The following is a 20267-nucleotide window of genomic DNA, read 5'->3' as shown; positions in this document are numbered from 1 at the left end:
AGTTTACTTCCGTTTCCCTGTCCGTCTGTGTATGCACGTAGACGGTACTTTTATCAACTTTTAATGACTATTAGCCACATCTGTAGCGGTTGGAATACTGGGTGTGGTGTGCCGGGTGCGGACATATTTTCTGGTTTTACCCTCTCTGACGGGGAAACAGGAGGTGTTAAGATGTTCAAACAGCAATTAGATACTCTTTGCAAGGCACCAAATCTGCATTAACCACACACACTTGAAGCAATACATGCAACCAAAACATGCTCTGATAAAGACAATGCATACATTATAATGTATGCATTGTCTTTGAAACTGTTTGGCCTACACCAGAGACAGCCTTCTTCTTGGGCTAGTCTCACCAGTATTAGACCAGAGAATGCCAAAAGGGGCAAACGGTACAAAGGCGATGCAAGTAGCAGATCATTTATAGCTCATGTCGAGCAGTTTGTATCATTTTTGATACTGGCAAAAATGTCCCACAGATTTATTTTCTGGGTCACTGACTCGGTTGGAGCTGGCTGACGTAAACCCTTGGTCACCGCCTCCATAGGCGCCCACCCCTACCATCTAGATAGCGCTTAACTCATCCATAATCGCATTACGTGTCAATGTTTTCACTCGTATATGGATTTCATAATGGTGCAGTGAGCGGCGTGAGTGCTTGCTGTAAGAAGGGTGGGTGGCGGGGGAGCTAGCCCAGGCGCAGGCTTGCTGATTTCACTGGATGATTCATACCAGACACCAACAGCCCCCCCCATTAGCTTAACAATGGCTCTTACACTCTCTTTAATTGGCAAGTGCTAGAGGGGATTACAGCTGGGACAGTGGACCCGCGATACGTGTTGCTCCGGCACAAAATCACACCCTGGCATTGATTCACCAACACAACATGGACCACGGTGGTAAATGATCCACGGGATGCTCTCATCCAGCAGTGGATCAGCAAGAGTGCTGTGCACGCCACGTGTAGACCTTGGCAGTGAATGCTTTGCGGTTCAGTCTTCCGTATGACACCAGTCCTCGGGAGAAGCGAAGGGATAAATGGGCCGGTGACTTAGATTTATTTTCTACATCCATTACCGCACACGCTCCATCGCAGGGCCGCGGGCATGGCTGGGTTATCATCACAGTTGTGGGGAGGCTCGATGGATTTTATAGATTGGGAGGGATGGTTTTTAGGGGCTTATCTAGGGCCCATGACGGATTAACAATTCCTGGGAGTGCTGCAGTGGTAATGCATTAGTGTTTGTGGTGTACACGGTAGTGTGATCGGATTATGCGGGAGTGTTTTGTTATTTTTTATCAAGGGATGTTAATTTTAATTGTTCGATTTTCCACCAGCTCCCACCGAAAGAAATGTGTCATTGTCCGTCCGTTCCGTCAGCTCATTTGCTGCTACGGGGCTGAACTAATCTCGTCCGCCGTTCCACTTCCTTTAGCCAGTGTCACTGCTTCTCTCAATCTCCATCTCTTCCCTTCTGCACATTTCTCCTGCTGCTTCTCCCCACCTGGTTTCCTGTCTCCCCACTGCCCCCCTACTCACATTTCCCTTCACCTTCTGTGTACATGGTGAGCGTGCACATAGTGTGTTGTGAATGCAACGTGTGATAGTGCCACAACATTTCCCAAGTGCCTAAATATAATCACTTTTCTACGTTTAAGACAGTAATATATCAACCAAGTTAATCAGTATTGCAGTGTCGGTATAATAATTCGCAAGTGTTTTCCATGTCACCTTAGCTATGCAGCACGTGTTAGCCGTGAATTTATGAATATCGTCATTTAATGTGCTGTAAAAAATACAATGATCAAATCAGTCGGAATGCAACCTACGAAAACAGGACTTGATGTAAGCTATAAACCAAACTATTTTTATTTTACCAGGTAAGGCCCACTGAGCTATATTAGCTCTTTTTCAGAAGTGACCTAGCCACAAATGATAGCTCAACGAAGTGGCTTATCATGTGGAAATGTCAAGCAGCCAAATATTGTAAACACGTGTTTCTAAATGTGGAGGGAAAAACCGGAGGACCCGGAGAAAAATCCATGCGACCACGGAGTGAGAGAGACACGCAAACTCCAAATATACAGGCACTCAGGTTCAGGATCGAGCTCACGACCTCCTGCATACCAGGCGAGGGAGAAAGCATCTCGCCACTGCTGTGTCAGTGCACTGCCAGTGGTTGTTTCATGATACATTATCATGCTGCTTGATGCAGATGGGTTAAGGAGGGCCCAAGACCAGTTCATTTATCGCCGCTCATGTTAGCCATGGCCGGGAATCGAACTGACTTTCTTCATAGCACAGTGCCCTGATCACCGTGCCACCCGTCCACCCGTCCACCCAGTAAACAAATTTACTTGACATTCAACTTTTTTACATTGCTCATTTCTGGATGCTGCCACAGCGTAATGGCCCGCACACTGGACTTTCAATTCACATGTTGCCGGTTCGATTTCTGAGTTCGGCAGTCAAAACAGTGATGCAAGTTTCTTTAATCCTCCCACCTGTCCACCCAGCAGTATAAATGGGTCGACCGGAGTTGGTCGATCGCCAGGTCACGTGTGGGGGGGGTAATGTGGAAGAATAGGCCAAATATCCTCTTGTGGGATTCTCTAGAGCTCCCTGTAGTGATGGCCCTTCTGCCAGCCAGTAGCATTCCAATTTTTATCTAGAATCTTTATGCAGACTGGAGGAATCCGATGAGCCGTAAAGCTCTTTTTGGCAGATGTCTGGCAGCATTGGCAAGCGATTGCAGGGCTGCACCTTGACCGTTACATATATTCGTCATTCGTCGGCAACTTTGCATTTTTCCGTTGCCTTGGAGGAAACGATTGTGGGAGGGTTGTTATTTTAGTTAATGGCCGCCCCTTGTGGTTGTCTTGCAGGAGGGACAGGCCCAAGTCTCTGCGGCTCTTCCTGCTCCCCGGCCCGGAGCCATCCCCGTCCGTGCCCGTGGCGTCTCCGCAGGATGGCGCCGATGTCGTCGTTGGGGAGCAGTGGCGCAGACCGCCCCTCGTGTCCAACACCAGCCTCAAGGTGAGCCCGCGGGCTGCCCTCCCGACCGTGACTTTGCGGTGAGCTACGATCGACGAGTTACGTGCGTGTTCATGCATCCGTCATCCACGTGTGTGCATCCGTAATCCACGTGAGCGTACGTGCGTGCATCTGTGATTCCGTCGAACTTTGAGGGCCGCTGCCCGGTTTTCACGAATAGTCCCCCGGGTTGAATTTACCCTCGCGTTGCGTTTCGTTTAGAATGGGACACGGATGGAAACGTTTCGCTCGAAAGTTGTTCGGTAACAACCTGGCCCACCCAGGCTTGTGGAACAGCGGGGGCGTGAGCCAGTTTTGAATTTTCTTAAGAGCCGTCCTCAGGTGAAGAACAGGTCTGTCGAGAACAGGTCTGTCGAGAAGACAGACCTGTTCTTCACCTGAGGACGGCTGCTTGCGTTGTGGCCGAAACGTCGTGAGAATAATTTTATTATGTTTTATTTGTATTATTTTATTACTTCCCTTCTACGTGACTTTACCGAAAGAACCAAGAAGATGCTTCTGTCAGTGTTTTGCGTACACTTTAAAAGCGTTAGGTAACATTTCTAAGCTGTGTTGCTCGCCAGTAGTGTTGCTCGGTGAAAGCCGAACCAAGAGACGTTGATAAAGCAGGGAGCTGTGATTGTCACACGGGCAGGATGAGCTTCTGGACACAAGCCCAGGCGACCCTGCTGCAGGGAGGGAGGATGAAGCTGCTGCTGGGAGGGGGGGCAATGCTGCTGCTGCTGGGAGGGTGGGCGACGCTACTGTGGGGAGTGCGGACATCGCTACTGCAGGGACGGCAGGCAACTCTGCTGCTGCAGGGAGGGTGGGGGATGCTGGTGCAGGGAGGGAGGCCGACGCTGCTGCAGGGAGGATGGGTGACACTGCTGCAGGGAGGATGGGTGACACTGCTGCAGGGAGGATGGGTGACACTGCTGCAGGGAGGATGGGTGACACTGCTGCAGGGAGGGTGGGTGACGCTACTGCAGGGACGGCAGGCAACTCTGCTGCTGCAGGGAGGACAGGCAATGCTACTGCAGGGATTGTGGGCAACTCTGTTGCATGGAGCGAGGGCGACGCTGCTGCAGGGAGGATGGGCGCTGATCAGCCTTCATCGCCCGAGGCCGGTGTAGCGGTCACCGCGGAGATGACGGCCAACGTGGTGGGGGCCGGGAGCCGCGGCTCCATTGAGGCCGCGCTGCAGAACAATCTCAACAAGGATGGGGAGCCACTGCCGGACAGCAAGCACTTGAACATCGAGGCAGTGCACGCGCCTCCTGGCGGTGAGTGTCTGATGATACGCAGAACACTTTGGATTATTTTTTTCAAACACTTATATCGAGATTGGCTCAGCGACACGAGTTTGGTTTCCATCAGCGGCGAACGTCAATGGGATTTGGTCAAAAAGGAAACGAGTGAGCTTTGCAAAGCACAGGGTTGTGATACGACTCCTTTCAATTTCACCCTTCATGGCACTCTACTTTGGAGTTTATGACCCATTTAGAATGAAACCCGGCATATGGGGCCGGCTTGGTCAAATTAAATTACGAAATCCAAGTCAAAGTGGGTGCCACGGTGGCGAGATCTTAACTACCTCACCTAGTATGGAGGAGGTCGTGGGTTCGATCCCGACCCTGACGCCTGTTGTATATTTGGAGTTTTCATGTCTCTCTCTCCACGTGGTCACGTGGAAATTTTTTCCGGGTTCAGTGTTGTATACCGTATTGAGTCTGCGTTCTTCTCCGCTAGACAAAGGCTCTGGCTGGGCCGGCGTGCAAGGCATCATCGAGACGACTCCAGAGCTCGGCCCGGCACCTTGCAACAAGGACGGCAGCAGGGGCCGCGACGCGCAGCACGTGGGCAGCAGGTCTGTGCAGCGTGCGCGGCCCTCCATCCCCGCGAGCTGCGGGTTCAGAGGCTGACGGTCCACTTGTGGGCCGCACTTCCTGTCAGCGTGAGCTCTCCCGCTGACGTTCCCCGCACTGAGCTGGGCCCACTCCTTAACGACGTTCTGTTGTGGAGCCTTCTCTGAACGACAACGCGCAATGCTCGAAACGATAACGCGGCCATGCTTTTGGCTCTTTTGAGCTGGTGGCCTAGACAAGGCTGTGAGAGCATTGTACATGGAATACAGTGGTCACGTGACATGCACATGGGGCATGATGGGAAGTATGTGCCTCATTCCTGCTGTTTGTGAGCAGCAGTAGCAGCACCTATGCGTGTTGTAATTTATATTTGTTTCTAGCCTGCACGCTGCAGAAGTTTGAATTGTCGACATGCTTTCATTTCTTTAGAACTGCTTTTTGTGTTTAGTTTGTTGTCCTTCCCCCGCACCTTCGATTAGCGCAGTTGGCTACTTACGGGTGTGAAAGAAGTTCTGCACACATACATTGACATCTTGGAGGCGTTTGTGACCCTTTAGTTGCAGCACACCCAGCCGGGCCGACACGGAGACCGGGGTGAACGACAGCTCTCTGTATGCAGAGCTTTCGTCAGCGGGGTCGGAGGTCATCTGTGAAGTGGACGAGGGGGCCGACCTACTGGGTAAGCACGAATGGGGGTGGGGGGGTTTCCCACACAAACACTGAGCTGGTCATGACTATACTTCACCACATCTGCAGGTGATCCTTATTGTCTCATTTAGCTGTCTATATATATAAGGCATTCGTTTTTTATACGGAGATTTATTATACCCAGGGAAAATTGATGCAATATTAACCCTTTCCCATTCCGAGAAATCTGCAAGTTGAAGGGTGGGTGTCCCGTTCACCGCTAAATCTCGGAACACACAAGTGGTTAGCGCTAATTTTATTTAGAGACGCGTAGTGCCGGTTGTTTTTAAAGATGTTGTACTCACCGCAGAGAACTGTGGTGACAACGACCGCACTCGATAATAGCTGGCGCCAAATTGTGCCACACACTCCTGCATGGCCTTGTGGGAGCATCGGTACCGATAGAGTTATTTTATTACACGCTTTTATTTAACTTACTGTCTGTTGTTGTTGTATCCTCAAATCTTGTAACTCAATTTTAACCCACTTCCCAATGTGGTATCGACTGCAAACTTGGTATACTTATGTCATACTGATGACAATACTATATTCTATCCTAAAAAATAGAATATATATATTTTTAATCATTCTTATGTTTCGGCTTGGGTCTAATTGCCCTCGGTCCCTTACGTTATGGCAAGCTTCGGGGCCACTTCCTGGAGTCGTGGAGTTCTTCCACTACTACAGTACATTCATGTTTACGATGTGACGATGGATCTACTGCTGGACAAAAGAAGATTTTCTTACAATATTTGATTACACTAAAAAGTACGTAATAATATATATTTAAAAAGTGTGTTTTAAAAAACGTTTTAAAAAAATATATATTATTTTAGTTTTGCTGCCTTGTTCCATTCCGATTTCGTTACACGTATGTCATTGGAACGGGAAAGGGTTAAAACTCGAATCTCGCAGTGTTCTGCTTTCATTTCTCCCACCTTCATTATATTCTTCAAAATACACACCATCAGCGTGATCGTCGTCAGCAATTTATCATCCGTAAGCCAGGCAGCTTTGGGAGTTACTCAGCCAAGAGAATTTCAATGCTGCTCGACTCAATCCGAGTGCTGCTCGACTGCCACAAAACCAGAGCTGGAAATTGTTCGTAGGTGCCTCATTAATTTCAATGCCGACTTCTTCATATCCATTCAAATGAATGGGAGTCTTTTTGGACCTTCCTTAGCCTGTCAAAGAGTCCTATTAATTTTAATGGGGATGCAGGAATGGTTATTTTAAAAAAATGTGATTGTTTTACAGCCTGGGAATTATCTGTAAAATTCCTGATGATGATGGTGGTACCTGCAAAACAAACAAAAACATCCCCGTATCGCCTTAACAGGCTGTTGGGGCAAGTGCTGTTAGCGAGCACCTATGACGGCCGACACGACACACAACACCAGTGCTGATGTTTTACACGCCACACCAGGTATTCATTTGAGGCTGAGTCGACCTAGGTGAGGCCCAGGACCCATTCAGATAATCTTCACTGGTGTTGGCCATGAGCGGGTATCGAACTCGGGTCACCGGGTTCGTATTGCAGCGCGCTACCCGCAACACTACCGCTCCCCACTACTTGCAAGCGTTTGTGTAGAGATGCCTGTTTGCTAAATGCATCCAGCAGGCTTGTGGCACCTAATGAATGACCTCCCAATCTCGCGCTGTCTTTCCCCCTTCACAGGTCTCGGGGTGGAGGTAGAGAACCTGATAATGGAAAATACACAGCTCATGGAAACAAAGTACGTGCAGTGTGTGCGTGCGTGTGTGCATGTGTGTGTGTGCGGAATGTGGCGTTCAAAGCCACGTCCTAGGGATATTCTGAAAAAGCTTCCCCGAATAGCAATCGGCCAATCGATCAATGCTTTATAGTAATAGTGATATCAACATTTGACATTTGATGTGGGAACGCAGGAGATTGATTCCCGACCAGGGCCAGTATCAGTGGTGAGTGATATCTGAACAAGTTCTGCGCCTTACTGTCACCAACTTGCGCTGACCAGTACGGTGAAGTACAGAAAATCCCTGGGTTGCAGAAGATCCGACTTACAGAAATACGGTTTTACATAAATGCTCCCATAAATCATCTTAACAAAAAAAGTCAATATGTGGACATTTGTGCATTAGTTACGTAAGCGCAAGTAGTGCAGCACGGTGAGGTTGCGCTCCACCAAAACACCGCCTTCACCGAGCCCGAGTTTCACGAAGATTCAGGTAAATGGAATTTTTTGTAGCGTTACGTAATTATTTTTTTTTTGTATCATTACGTCATTATTTGTTTAATATGCTTAGAATGAATTTTTTCTCCCATGTCTAATGCAATTATTTTTCGTTTTAAGTTGATTTCATGAGTCATTTTACTCTACGTATTTTATTTAACTCAATTACACTTCGATTGTTTATGGTCTCAGCCAAAAGCGATCGGAGAAGTCTTGGCCTAGCCTAATGCACGCTAAACGGACATTCTAAAGTGACTGCTTTCTGTTAACAATTAATATAAAAATGTTTCGTGGTATTCATAAACAATTGGATACAGTCTACGTTCCATTAGTTGAATTATGGGTAATGTTAGGGTAGATATTCGATGAAATTAAAGAATCATAGGAATTGCAGAGTGTATGTACGGTGATACGATACACAAGTAGCGATAGAAAACGGACGACAGCGCGATACAGAACTGATAGAAAACGAATTAGCAATCGGGTAGGGGAGGCACAACTACTTCCGGCTATGAGATTTTATCGTTGATTTTAGGGGGGAAATTTGTTCAGTTTCCAACATACGGAAAATTCGGGTTACGGATCGTTCTCGGGAACCTAACTCTTGCGGAACCCGGGGACTGCCTGTATGGTCAAACGATGCTCATTACCTAAAGACATGGTACTGGATTAACCTTGGGCTGTACTTTGTATTTTTTTTCCTTTCTTGCTTATGTGCATGTCTCAATGCGAACTTGAACCCCAGAGCCTGGGTTTAAGCCCTCGGGTTATGTGTATATATTTTGATAGTTTTATCCCATAATTACTTCTCTTGTGACGAGCTAAAAGGTCTCCTTTTGAGCACTGTTAAGGCAGCAGTGATGGTGGCATTTGTGTTCAGCAAAAGACACTTTTAATCTGCAAAAAACTGCACTGTAGTTTGGTTGCTGTGTGCGGTAGACCCATAAGTGATCATTGGGTGAGGCCATGCGTTGCATTGGGGGCACACGCGGCTCTCCACAGCTCCACGTTTTGTGTGACCGCAGCCTTGGGCCTCGTTGCTGTTGCAGCTGATAGATGGGGCTGGGGGGACAGGCGAAAGCCCTGGTCCAGAGAGCTGAAAGTCTGCCTAACTGGAAAGACAATAACAGAAACCCAATGTGTTTAATAGATACATTAGTCTGTGTAATGTGGATGAAATCGCTACGCAGATCAAAACAAAACAAATACTTACGGAATGAGTTCAGTGCGCTGTGTCTGAGGATACGTCGGCCCTCCAATCCGCCACCACCGCTCCCTGATCACCTCTTCCCACCACCCATTCCCCCAATACTAACATTAATATTAATACGCCTGTAGTGACATGGACTGGGTCACTATGGCGCGTAGCGCTGGTTGCTGGCAGAGAAGGGGATCTGCTGTTGTAGCAGCCCTGTCTGCCAGCAGGTCACGTGATAGGCCGGAATAAGGGATGTGGGCAAAGGTGATAGAGGGGGCACGTGAGGGAACTTTCTCATGGGTGCTAGAAGGGGGGCGTGGCCGAGGGCGGAGCGAGGCCACGCCGGGAGGATGAAAGGGGGGGACCCCGAGCAAGGTTCGGGGCTGTTGTTTGGAGTGGAACCGTTGGTGTTGGTCAGGCAGCCTGTTAGCTGTCCTGACCATAGTGTAGTTACTCCTTGTACCTGTGAAAGCTGTCATAAATAGAGTGCCTCTAACTGCTAGTGTCTCTGAGTGACTCACTACACGTGTCGTAAACTGACATTGACTATATCATGCATTATACACAAACGTATTCTCGTGCAATCATAATACGTTATATTCTTGGTTGTTTCGGTAAAGTCACGTAAATTGAAAAAAAAAGAAAAAAAAAAGAAAAAGAGAAAAAAAAATAAAGAATAAGATAAAATTAAAATAATAAACAAAAATATGACTAATTAATTGAAAGTAATAAAATAAAATAAACTCACGACGTTTCGATCGCAACACAAGCGGTCTTCATCAGGCGGAGAGTAAAATGTGGGGGCAAGCCTCCAAATGTAGTTATGTCAGGTAACACATCGGAAAATATATGATCCATTATAGTTTTGGGTTATTTCAATATATTTTGGCCAACCCGGTTCGGATGCATGTATGTTGAACTTATTTCGCACACCCGTACTGCTATTAGAACTGCCTTTTATGTGTTTAGTTTGTTGTCCTTTCCCCGCACGTACGGTGCGAACGAAGTTCAACATACGTACATACATACAATTCCGGCCAACCTACCGTGCTAATCAGAGGTGCTGTTGAAACGCGAATTCCGGCTAGTGCCAGCCGTGCTCTGGGGGGCAGCTGGGATTCCCCCACATCTCTCTCTTGTGTCGCACGTCCACCTAAATGGACATCCGTGGGGATAAAAAAGAGCTGTGAATAGCCCGTCAGGATTTCCCCCCCCCGCCCTCCACCCCAGCGTGCAGCGTGAATAACTCACTGGGACTGCGATTATGGCGCCGTGCAGGAACGCGCTGAACGTGGTGAAGAACGACCTCATTGCGCAGGTGGAGCAGCTGGGCAGCGAGCGCGAGTCGCTGCTCGGGGAGCTCGGCTCCCTCAAGGCCAGCAGGGCTCGGCTGGAGGGACGTCTCAAGGAGGCCGAGGATGACCTCAAGAGGTGAGAGGGGACGATGAGTTCAACATGTACAGTGTGTTTTTTTTGCGTGTTTTTGGTGTGTTGTCCATACCGCCCCCCACCGTGCACCTCCGATTTAGCACGGTTGGCTACGTACGGCAACAACAGAAGTTCAACGTAAATTTCGATTTAAAGCTTTCGTGACTGCAGGGATTTATATTATTGCTTCTTTCGATCACGTAGAAGGGAAATAAAAAAAACAATAAAATTCTCACGACGTTTCGATTGCAACACAAGCAATAGCAATACACGTTCAACGTAGTGAAGGCTGAATGCAAGCGGACGTGTTGGCGGTAACGGCGTGTGCAGCGTAACGCACCGGTCCTCACGGAACAGTCTAAAATCAAAACTCGACGCAAGTTTGACACGATTCGAAGGTTTATTCAGTCTCCTGAGACTTGCTAGAAAAGGTGAGTAGTGACCGTGGATTTGGGGATCCGTTGAATCGAGGAAGCGTCCGACCGAGTCTCGGGCACGTGGAGTCTCAACTCTTGCCGTTTGGAAAACGGAGCCGGTCAATCGTCACCAGGCTGGGTGCTGCTCTACGGCAACAGACTGTGAAGCTTCGGGTTCAGCTGCTCAGAACATTTGTCTTCCGACTGCTTTGAATCACGAGAACTGATTTTGACCCCACCACCACGCCGCTTGATTTTCTGACTGGGGTTGCGAATCGTGGGGAAAATAAATAATTACTGCAAAAAATATATATTTTTATTCCACGCACCACCGGTGTACCCGCAATACGTTCAAATACATCTCGAGATGCTGTACGAAACAGTGGGGGTTGTGTATCACAGGGATGGAGGTGAATGTTTATTGTAGGGACTCGTACCAAATCACCCAGAATGTGCCTGGTTTCATCGGATCTTGCAAAGCCAAGGAGGTTTGAGCCCGGACAATGCTGTGGTTACACAGCGTTCCACTTACCACCATCCTATGGTGTATGCCGTAGGTCGACCGGAAGCTCATCTTCACTTTGGCATTGCGATCTGATACCAATAACCTGCTGGGGGTATATTTGAGGGTCCAACTATCTGGCTAAAGAACATCAACTTGCAGTCACCCACTCATCCAGTCCCCCACCCGCCCCATCTACCACTCCACTCACTCACTCACTCACCCACCTCCTCACCCACCCCACTCACCCGCTCACCCACCCCACCCACCCGCTCATCCACTCATTCATTTCACCCACTCATTCACCCACCCAATTACTCACCCACCCAATCACCTACCCACCCACTCACCCACCCACCCACTCACCTACCCACCCACCCCCCCACCCTTTCACCCACCCGCTCACCCACCCGCTCACCCACCCGCTCACTCACCCGCTCACCCACCCGCTCACCCACCCGCTCACCCACTCACTCACCCATCCACCCACTCATCCACCCAATCACCTACCCGCCCACTCACGCAAATGAGTCTCATTATGGTGTTCTCTAGTTTTTCTCTGGCTCAACAAAATCAACTTGCCACTTGAGTCTGGGCGTCTGGGATTGCTCTCTGTGTGTATTACAGGACCAAGCAGGAGCTGGAGCAGGTCAAACAAGCCAACAAAGATGACCTGGATGAGGTGAGCTACATCAGAAATAATATATTTTGCATACAGGTTTTAATTTGTACGTTTATTCTAATATGTAGGTGTGTATTATGTTGTCACTTTGATTTTGATCATCTGTTAGTACTTTTTTCGTAATTAATTTCACTCTTTGTATTTTGACTGTTTGGCAGTCAAAATAAATCGTTTTCATCCTATAATAAGGGAGACCTAGCTAACTATAGCTTTATCAATATGGTCATTATTAAAATGTTTATATTGCAAGTAATTTTCAGGTTTTGGTTATGACTGGCTATTAGGCCTGTCTGAATAATGCTTTTAATTACATTTTTAAAGTTCCTCCGATGAGCACGGTTGGCTACGTACGGTGCGAAAGAAGTGCTACATACAGAGCTGAAAAATGCTTTTGGAAAATCCATTGCAGAAACTACCCAGGCGAGACAGCCCTTTTAGTGACCGTTTAGAGACATGAATATAACTCCATCACTAAATTAAAAGATTGCACACTCTGCCATGATGATGGTGACTTCAAGGTTTTTCTCATTATGTATGTAAATTTAACTTCTTTTGCACCGTCCGTAGCCAACCGTGCTAATCGGAGGTGTGGAGGAAGGACAGCAAACTAAACACAAAAAGCAGTTTTAAAGAAATTAGTTTTATTACGGGGATCATCTGAGCATGCGGTTGCCACCTTTGAGGTACAAACAAATTGGACATATGGTGGTAAGATAAATATATTTGAATCGTGGGAACAACTTAATGTAAATGCATTGTCTGGAGTGTGTGGTGTTATTATTATTATCATTGCTTCACAACTGACAAACTGGGGCTTCAATAGTCCCCACGAAGACAGCAGCCGCCACCTTTTTATTTTTAATAAAAAAAAAGAGAAGAATCCTGCAGGAGAGAAAACCCCCCCCCCCCCCCCCACGACAGGTGGCGACGCGATTCCGGTCTGTCGCCTGCGTTTGTGAGCGCGTGGCCCGTGCCGGCGCTGAGCTCGTTGCGTGCGTCGCAGAACGACATGCCGATGGCGCAGCGCAAGCGCTTCACACGGGTGGAGATGGCGCGTGTGCTCATGGAGCGGAACCAGTATAAGGAGCGGCTCATGGAGCTGCAGGAGGCCGTGCGTTGGACCGAGATGATCCGGTGAGGAAGCCCCTGGAGAACGACGCTCGTTAGCTCGCTCCGCGGTCACGTTGGCGTCGCTGAGCCGCCGCAGCTCGAATACTTTCATGCAGCGTGAACGTTGATGTACGTCTGGCTGTTGAACGTCTTTGGCCATACGTACGCAGCCAACCGCGCTAATCGGCGGTACGGGGGAAGGACAACAAACTAAACACAAAAAGCAGTTCGAAAGAAACTGAGTTTTCAATCCAGATGATTTAAAAGTGCATAGCCCCATCTAGGAAGGAAGAGCGTTCCAGACGGCCGCAGCAGTGCATCTGAAAGCACGTGGAGCGGTGACCATCTTCGTTTCGCCTGAGTGTCAACCAACAGATCTTCCGATTTTTATGGATTAAGCAGCATTTTGTTTCGTGCAAACCACACTTGCACCGCTCGCACTGTACACGGTGGCAAATCGTGACAAAAAAGTGTATTAAACATCTGTATCACTGTCAACGCTAGTTTCCTGGAACGGTGGTCCAGTGGTTTGTGCAATAGTTGTTATACTAATGTCTGGGACAGTGCCAGCCAACGTTCAAAGAAGCACATGACGAATTTGACTTGAATGTTTCTGTTCCCGAACGTGATGTGGACTCAGGGCCTCACGGGAGCAGCTGAACGTCCAAGAGAAGAGGACTCGGTCATCCATCTGGCAATTGTGAGCACTGTCCTACATCACGGCTTATTAGACGCAAGGCCAGCTTGCAAGCGTCAAATAGTGCATGCTAAACGTGATGGAAGTATTTCCCGTGCCCTGTCAGGCTTTTGTTAAATGTTGTTGTACCGTTGACTTGGAGAAGTTAAACATCAGTAACCCTTTCCCGTTCCGATGACGTACGTGTACATCATTAGTTTTTTTTCTGATTCTATTCCGGTGATGTATGTTTATATCCTAAAAAAATGAAGCCGGAAGAAAAATTAAATTTATGGGTACCGAGGCTCCCACAAGGCCATGCAGGAGGGTGTGTGGCACAGTTTTGCACCATCTATCGTAGAGTGGCGGTCGTGTCGCTGCTTTTCTCTATGATGAGTATACAATGTCTTTAAAAACAACGGCGCGATGCCTCTCTAAATAAAATCAACGCTAACCACTTGCGCGCTCCGAGATTAAGCGGTGAACAGGACCCACCCTGCAACTTGCAGATGTCTCAGAATGAAAAAGCGTTAAACGATACATCTTGCTGATTAATCTGTCAACTAAAACCTGGTTCAACCTGGTTTTATTTGAACAAATTCTGGTAGAAAAAATGGCCACAGGCTGATGGATTAATTATATAATTTGATCTATTTTACTCGCCATCCCTGCTTGTAGTAGAACACATTTTTATTGTATTTTTTATCAATCGCGCATGATTGATTTAATCAATCGTGCATACCAGCTCTTTCTGCACTGAAACAGAGTGTTATGACCCATAGCTTATAGACAGTTTCGTGCTCAAACAGCAAATAGAAACCTTTTGCAAGGAATCAAGTCTGCATTAACCACACGTACTTGTGGTGAACATGCAAACTATCATGCTTGAAACTGATTGGTTTACACCAGAGACAGCCTTCTTTAGGGCCTCGACTCACCAGTGTAAAACCAGAGAACGCCAAAATGCGAACAGTACAGAACAGTGCACATATCAGAGCATTTATATCATGGGTTGAGCAGCTGTATTGTGGGAACTTTTTTGCCAGTACGATACTGGCAAAAAATGTCCCATGATAGAGCATATACACACATCGGCCTGTTGTCTTTTCAGCAGCCAATCGGCCGACTACGAGGAATACTTTCTTTGTTTTTGGAGACACAGAATGGACGCGTGTTAATACAGGGTGGCCCAAAAGCCAGGACACACAGGGATATTTCATTCATTTTACCACGGGCATTACAGCATTTTAATAGTGTGTTCGTGAAGTTAATATTTGATCTATTAGCGTTATTAGTATATGTTTCTTCTTCCTGTAGGGTCACCTCAAATCCGTCGTTTACAAAACTCGACCAAGAACCCTGAATGAATTGAGACCACAAAACTTCATTGATGAATGTTCAATGGTTACACAGCTGTAAATATTTTAAAAAGCCGTAAATTCATTGGAAGAGAAAATGAGCGTGTGCAGTCATGTTAATGGAGTCAGTTTGAACATTTGTTAGGAAAGTGAAATGACTCTCGATTTTCTATGCCAAAAACCACAGCTATAGGTATACATTATGTATAAGGTAAGACAACATGTTGTCCTGCTCCCACGCAGAAGACTCCACCTACGAAGTGGATAGCAGAGCCACGCCAATCACCATCAATCAAACTCCACCCACTGTTGTAAAGCTATGCAACTACTGTACTGTAGAGGCGATCACGTGGATTTAGGATTAACGGGAGCACATATTTAGTCGGTCTAAGCACGTGACTTGTACTAAACATTTCCAAGGATAACAATGTGTAACTGTTTTTAGATTATTAATTTGGGCTTAAGGGAAAATTTGTAATAAAAGACTTGACCACGATCTCTGGCTCAGTGTCCTTTATTCGGTCCGTACTGCGTTCCCACACGGCTGTCTCTCTTATTCTCTCTGTGCTGGTTCCGATGTCACTCCAGTCCACATCAGCAGCCCCGCTGCTGTTCTTGTCGCTCTTGCAGCCCCACAGCAGCTCCGCTGCTGTACTCTCACACAGCTCCCTTGGCTGTTCCTGCTGCAGCTCTGACAGCCTCGTGCTGTCTCGCCTTCTCGTCGCCCCTGCGACTCTTGGCAGCCACCCCGCTGCTCCTCACACACAGCCTTACTGCCTATCTCTATCTGCAGCTTTACACCTCCCAGTAGCTCCCTACTGTTCCCAGGGTTGGCTCCCGCTTCTGACGGTGCCCCCTCGGCTCGTACGCCCGCGTGGCCCCACACCTTTTCATTCACACCCCGACTGCCTTCTCCTTCCGGTTTACCCGCTTAAGGACCCCCTACCTTTCACCCACGTCACCTGGCTCCGCCTCCTCGTGACGTCACATCCGGAAGGTCGCTTTCGCCCGCATTACACCACCCTCCCCCATAGAAAAAACCCAGCCGACCTCGGCTGAACAACACCAAAGCGTAATGCGGTGAACCGACCTTCCCCCTTAAAGGACACTAAGCATGCAATATAACAACAAGAACAACACACAAGTAACATCGACGAACGTACGAAAGCATGCGATAAATACGACGGCAAGAACAAGAACAATAACAACATACAATCAACGAAACGTAAGCGATTTGGAACGAGTGCGGGTCGCCGGCCCGTCCCGGACGGTCGGCGGCCCACTTGTAGAACGGGGACGCGATGGAACACGAGAAATGACAGGGGGTAATTCCCCTGCTGCGATTGGAAGTCCACCGACATCTCGTGTCCCTGACGAATCAGTCTTGGTCGTATTCCGCGAATGCGCCTGCAGCGGGGTCGGAAGGGTCGCCGGGCTTGAAGGTCCCGCAGCCCTGGCAGGCGCCCTCCGAACAGGCCCACTCCTCCCCCGCGGTGTCACGGTCGGCCTGTCTGGAACAGGTACGACAGGCGCTCTAGCAAGATCAATGGACGCAGGCGGGGAAGAGTCAGAGTCAGCAGCAACAGACCCCGGCAAGGCAACATTGGGAGATGACGCATCACGTAGGGGAGGAACATATGGTTTCAACCGCGACGTATGAACAAACCAACGGCGAGAACCAAACTGAACGCGCGCCGACTGTGGATTGGGAACCTCAATGAGGCGCACAGGACCATGCCAAGGTTTGTGCAATTTAGGAGAGGTCCCCGGCCGCACCTGCGGGCAATGGAGCCAGGCCAGGTCTCCCACCTTCCAGGGGCACTCCCCCTCAGACCGCCGAGCATACCGCTCGTTCCGGGCCTGGGCTTTGGCCGTAGCCACGCGGGCGTTTTCCCGCGCCTCCGTAACCCGGCGAACCGTGTCCTGAATGTATTCAGGGAGTGGTTTACGAGGTCCCTTCACCCCAGTACCCAATTGCACATCCACCGGAGGCACGTTTTCCCGACCATACATAAGGTAAAACGGCGAATACCCTGTAGCCGCATGGGGCGTCATCCTGTACGCCGAAAGCACTCCGGGGATGTGCAGATCCCAATCCGATTGCTGTTCACTCACAGTATGGCAAAGCATGGCAGACAATGTCCTGTTCAGCCGCTCAACCATACCATCCGTCTGCGGATGGTATGGAGATGTCCGTATCTTCTTAGTCCCAAGGCCTGCGCACACTTCAGCCAATAATTTAGAAGAGAAATTTCGGCCCTGGTCCGTGAGGAGTCTCTCCGGCGCCCCCTTGTCCATAATGTACCCAAACAAAAAGGCGTCGGTGATGGCCGCGGCCGACTGATCGGGCAACGGCCAGGCCATCGGCCAACGGGAGAGATACTCAACCCCTACCAGCAAATATTTATTTCCCCTCGCCGATGGTGGGAAGGGTCCCAATATGTCCAGTGCCACCAATTCATTGACTCGAGACACCTGAATCGACTGGAGAGGCGGCACGTAAGGATGTTTAGGCGGCTTACGCCGGGCGCATTCAGGGCACGCGCGCACGTGCCCTACGACATCTGTCGCCATGCCGTGCCAAAAATAATGACGTTGTAACGTCAACAAGGTCTTCTGCACCCCTAAATGCAATAGTGTGTCACAATGGAGAGTTCTAATCAACTCAAATCGCAAGGACGTTGGTACCACCACACGCCAGCTTTCCTGGAACCTTTCTTGCCACATAAGCAGACCATCTCGGAGAGCGGTTCGCGGCCCCACAGCCGAACTCGGACTCCCATTGTCCCTCATAGACCGCTTCCGCATGGACAACAACGACTCATCCATCATCTGTTCCCGAATCCAGACAGACCGCGGCAGATTCAAAACCCCATCAGTCGGTCCCGGTTCCATCGGAGTATCCGACTTCCCGACGGCCAACGTGAGCGGCTGAGGGGGGTTGAGAATCGGCGAACACCTATGCGTCCCCGACGCACATTTACAAGGGGCGCGCCCTGGTAATCTGGAAAGTGCGTCAGCGTTCGCATGGCGCACTCCCTTCCGATGTTGAATTTGGAAGGAAAACTCCTGCAGCGTGTCCAACCAACGTGCCCACTGTCCCGATGGCTGGTCCATTTTAAGTGCATATTGCAAGGCCGCATGATCCGTACGCACAATAAAAGAACGACCGTAAAGGTACGGTCGAAATTGCCGTAGGAAAAAAACAACCGCCAAAAGTTCTCTACGAGTGACACAGTAGCGTGTTTCCGCAGGCGACAAGACTCGGCTACCATACGCCACGACGCGCTCTACGCCCCCTTTAGACTGTGATAATACCGCCCCAATACCTGTGTCACTCGCGTCCGTATCGAGAATGAAAGGGCGATCAAAATCGGGATAATCCAATGTCGGGGCCGTAGCCAATAGATCACGCAGACTCCGAAAGGCCGCCTCTTCCGGCTCTCCCCAAACAAATTTCCGTCCTTTACCCGTAAGGAGATGCAAGGGCCTCGCAATCGTCGCAAACCCCGGCACAAATCTTCGGTAATACGAGGCAAATCCCAAAAACCGCCGAACATCCCCCACAGAGGCCGGAGTCGGCCAATCCCGGACACACGCCGTCTTTTCCGGATCCGTGGACACCCCCTCGGCACTCACAATGTGCCCCAAATAACGGACGGACCGTTGCAGTAGGTGGCATTTCTTTGGTTTGAATTTCAAATTGGCAGAGCGCATCCTCGTGAACACTGTCTCCAGCCGCGTTAAATGTTCCTCAAATGTGCGGCTGAACACAATAATATCGTCCAAATATATAAGACACGTCTCCCACTGCAACCCCGTCAAAACGAGCTCCATCAATCTTTGAAACGTAGCAGGGGCCGCATTCAATCCCATCGGGAGGCAGTTGAATTGAAATAACCCCTGCGGCGTACGGAATGCGGTTTTCTCCCGTGAGGACTCGTCAAGGGGAAGCTGCCAAAATCCCGAAGAGAGGTCCAGTGTGGAAAAGAACTTAGCCCCCGACAATGCGTCAAGGGAGTCGTCCATACGCGGCAGGGGGTACGCATCTGCCACCGATATCTTATTCAATTTCCGGAAATCGACACAAAATCGCAAGTTGCCATCCTTTTTCTTAACCAAGACCACAGGAGCGCCCCATGGGCTGTTAGATGGCGATATAATGTCCGCAGCCAACATGTCTTCCACCGCCCCCCGAACGTGTTCTCGCTCCGCTGGACTCATCCGATGCGAATTTAACCGAATAGGGGCAGCGTCGCCCGTCTCAATGTGATGGGAAAGCAACGATGTGCGTCCCAAATCCAAATCGTCGGAGCTGAACACATCCGAATACGTCAGCAACAATTTACGCAGCGCATCACGTTGCCCCACGGACAGGGAAGAATTTTCGTCACATAAGGTAGCGATCCAACGATTATCCGAACCCCTTGGCTCGGAAACACCAGCGACCACTCCCCGGCGATGCGGACAATCGTGCGTCGCAAACGCCGTAGTGGCATGTGCCACAACCGTACCGGCCGGAACACGGATGTTTTCCACCCCCGCATTAAGCACCTGTAAAACCGGTAATTGATCCGGCCGGACGATGGTCTGTGCCCCAACCAACGCCAATCCCGTTGTTATCGTGGCGGATGGTGACAACAAGACCCCTAATGCTCCTAGCCGATTGGGCAGGGGCTTCCGATACCGCAAGGGTATAAGCATCTGTGAACCAGGTGGGATGTCCACAGATGCGACGGACAGCGCCTGCACCTGTACGGCCGAAGCAGGTCGCCCCCAGGGCGACGGCAGAAACGAGATTCGACGGCCCCCCGGCAATTCAATACAATTCTCATTGATTTTAATCAAAATGGGCATCTTAGCCAAAAAATCCGTGCCTAGTAAGCAAGGAACCGCCAAAGATCTCGATATTAACACAACGCCCGAAGCCGACACATCCCCTATAGATATCTTAGCATCCACCTGGCCCACGATACCCATACTACCCCCGTTCGCAGCGACGCAAGACCCATAAACCGGACGCACAGCCCCCGGCGGAATGCCCAACAGATGGAAAATGACATCCGATATAATAGTCGCAGACGCTCCCGAGTCGACC

At 49.3% G+C, this 20267-nt stretch overlaps 1 protein-coding gene across 6 annotated transcripts in view; it reads left to right on the top strand.

Moving 5' to 3' along the window:
- LOC144944606 (C-Jun-amino-terminal kinase-interacting protein 4-like) overlaps nt 1-20267 on the top strand; it is a 100863-nt gene that overhangs the window by 44517 nt on the left and 36079 nt on the right. For 5 of the 6 annotated variants that reach the window (XM_078872916.1, XM_078872917.1, XM_078872914.1 and 2 more), the window contains 9 exons: nt 2887-3037; nt 3690-4317; nt 4784-4901; nt 5457-5578; nt 7265-7322; nt 10276-10428; nt 11971-12025; nt 13029-13159; nt 13776-13835. In XM_078872916.1, coding sequence (XP_078729042.1) covers nt 2887-3037; nt 3690-4317; nt 4784-4901; nt 5457-5578; nt 7265-7322; nt 10276-10428; nt 11971-12025; nt 13029-13159; nt 13776-13835 — 1476 coding nt within the window. The remainder of the gene's footprint in view (nt 1-2886; nt 3038-3689; nt 4318-4783; nt 4902-5456; nt 5579-7264; nt 7323-10275; nt 10429-11970; nt 12026-13028; nt 13160-13775; nt 13836-20267) is intronic. The other variant, XM_078872915.1, reaches the window with a different exon arrangement.

This window comes from Lampetra fluviatilis, chromosome 35 (genome assembly GCF_964198595.1).
Source record: "Lampetra fluviatilis chromosome 35, kcLamFluv1.1, whole genome shotgun sequence".
Lineage (NCBI taxonomy): Eukaryota > Metazoa > Chordata > Hyperoartia > Petromyzontiformes > Petromyzontidae > Lampetra > Lampetra fluviatilis.
This window is presented reverse-complemented; position numbering and strand designations above follow the sequence as displayed.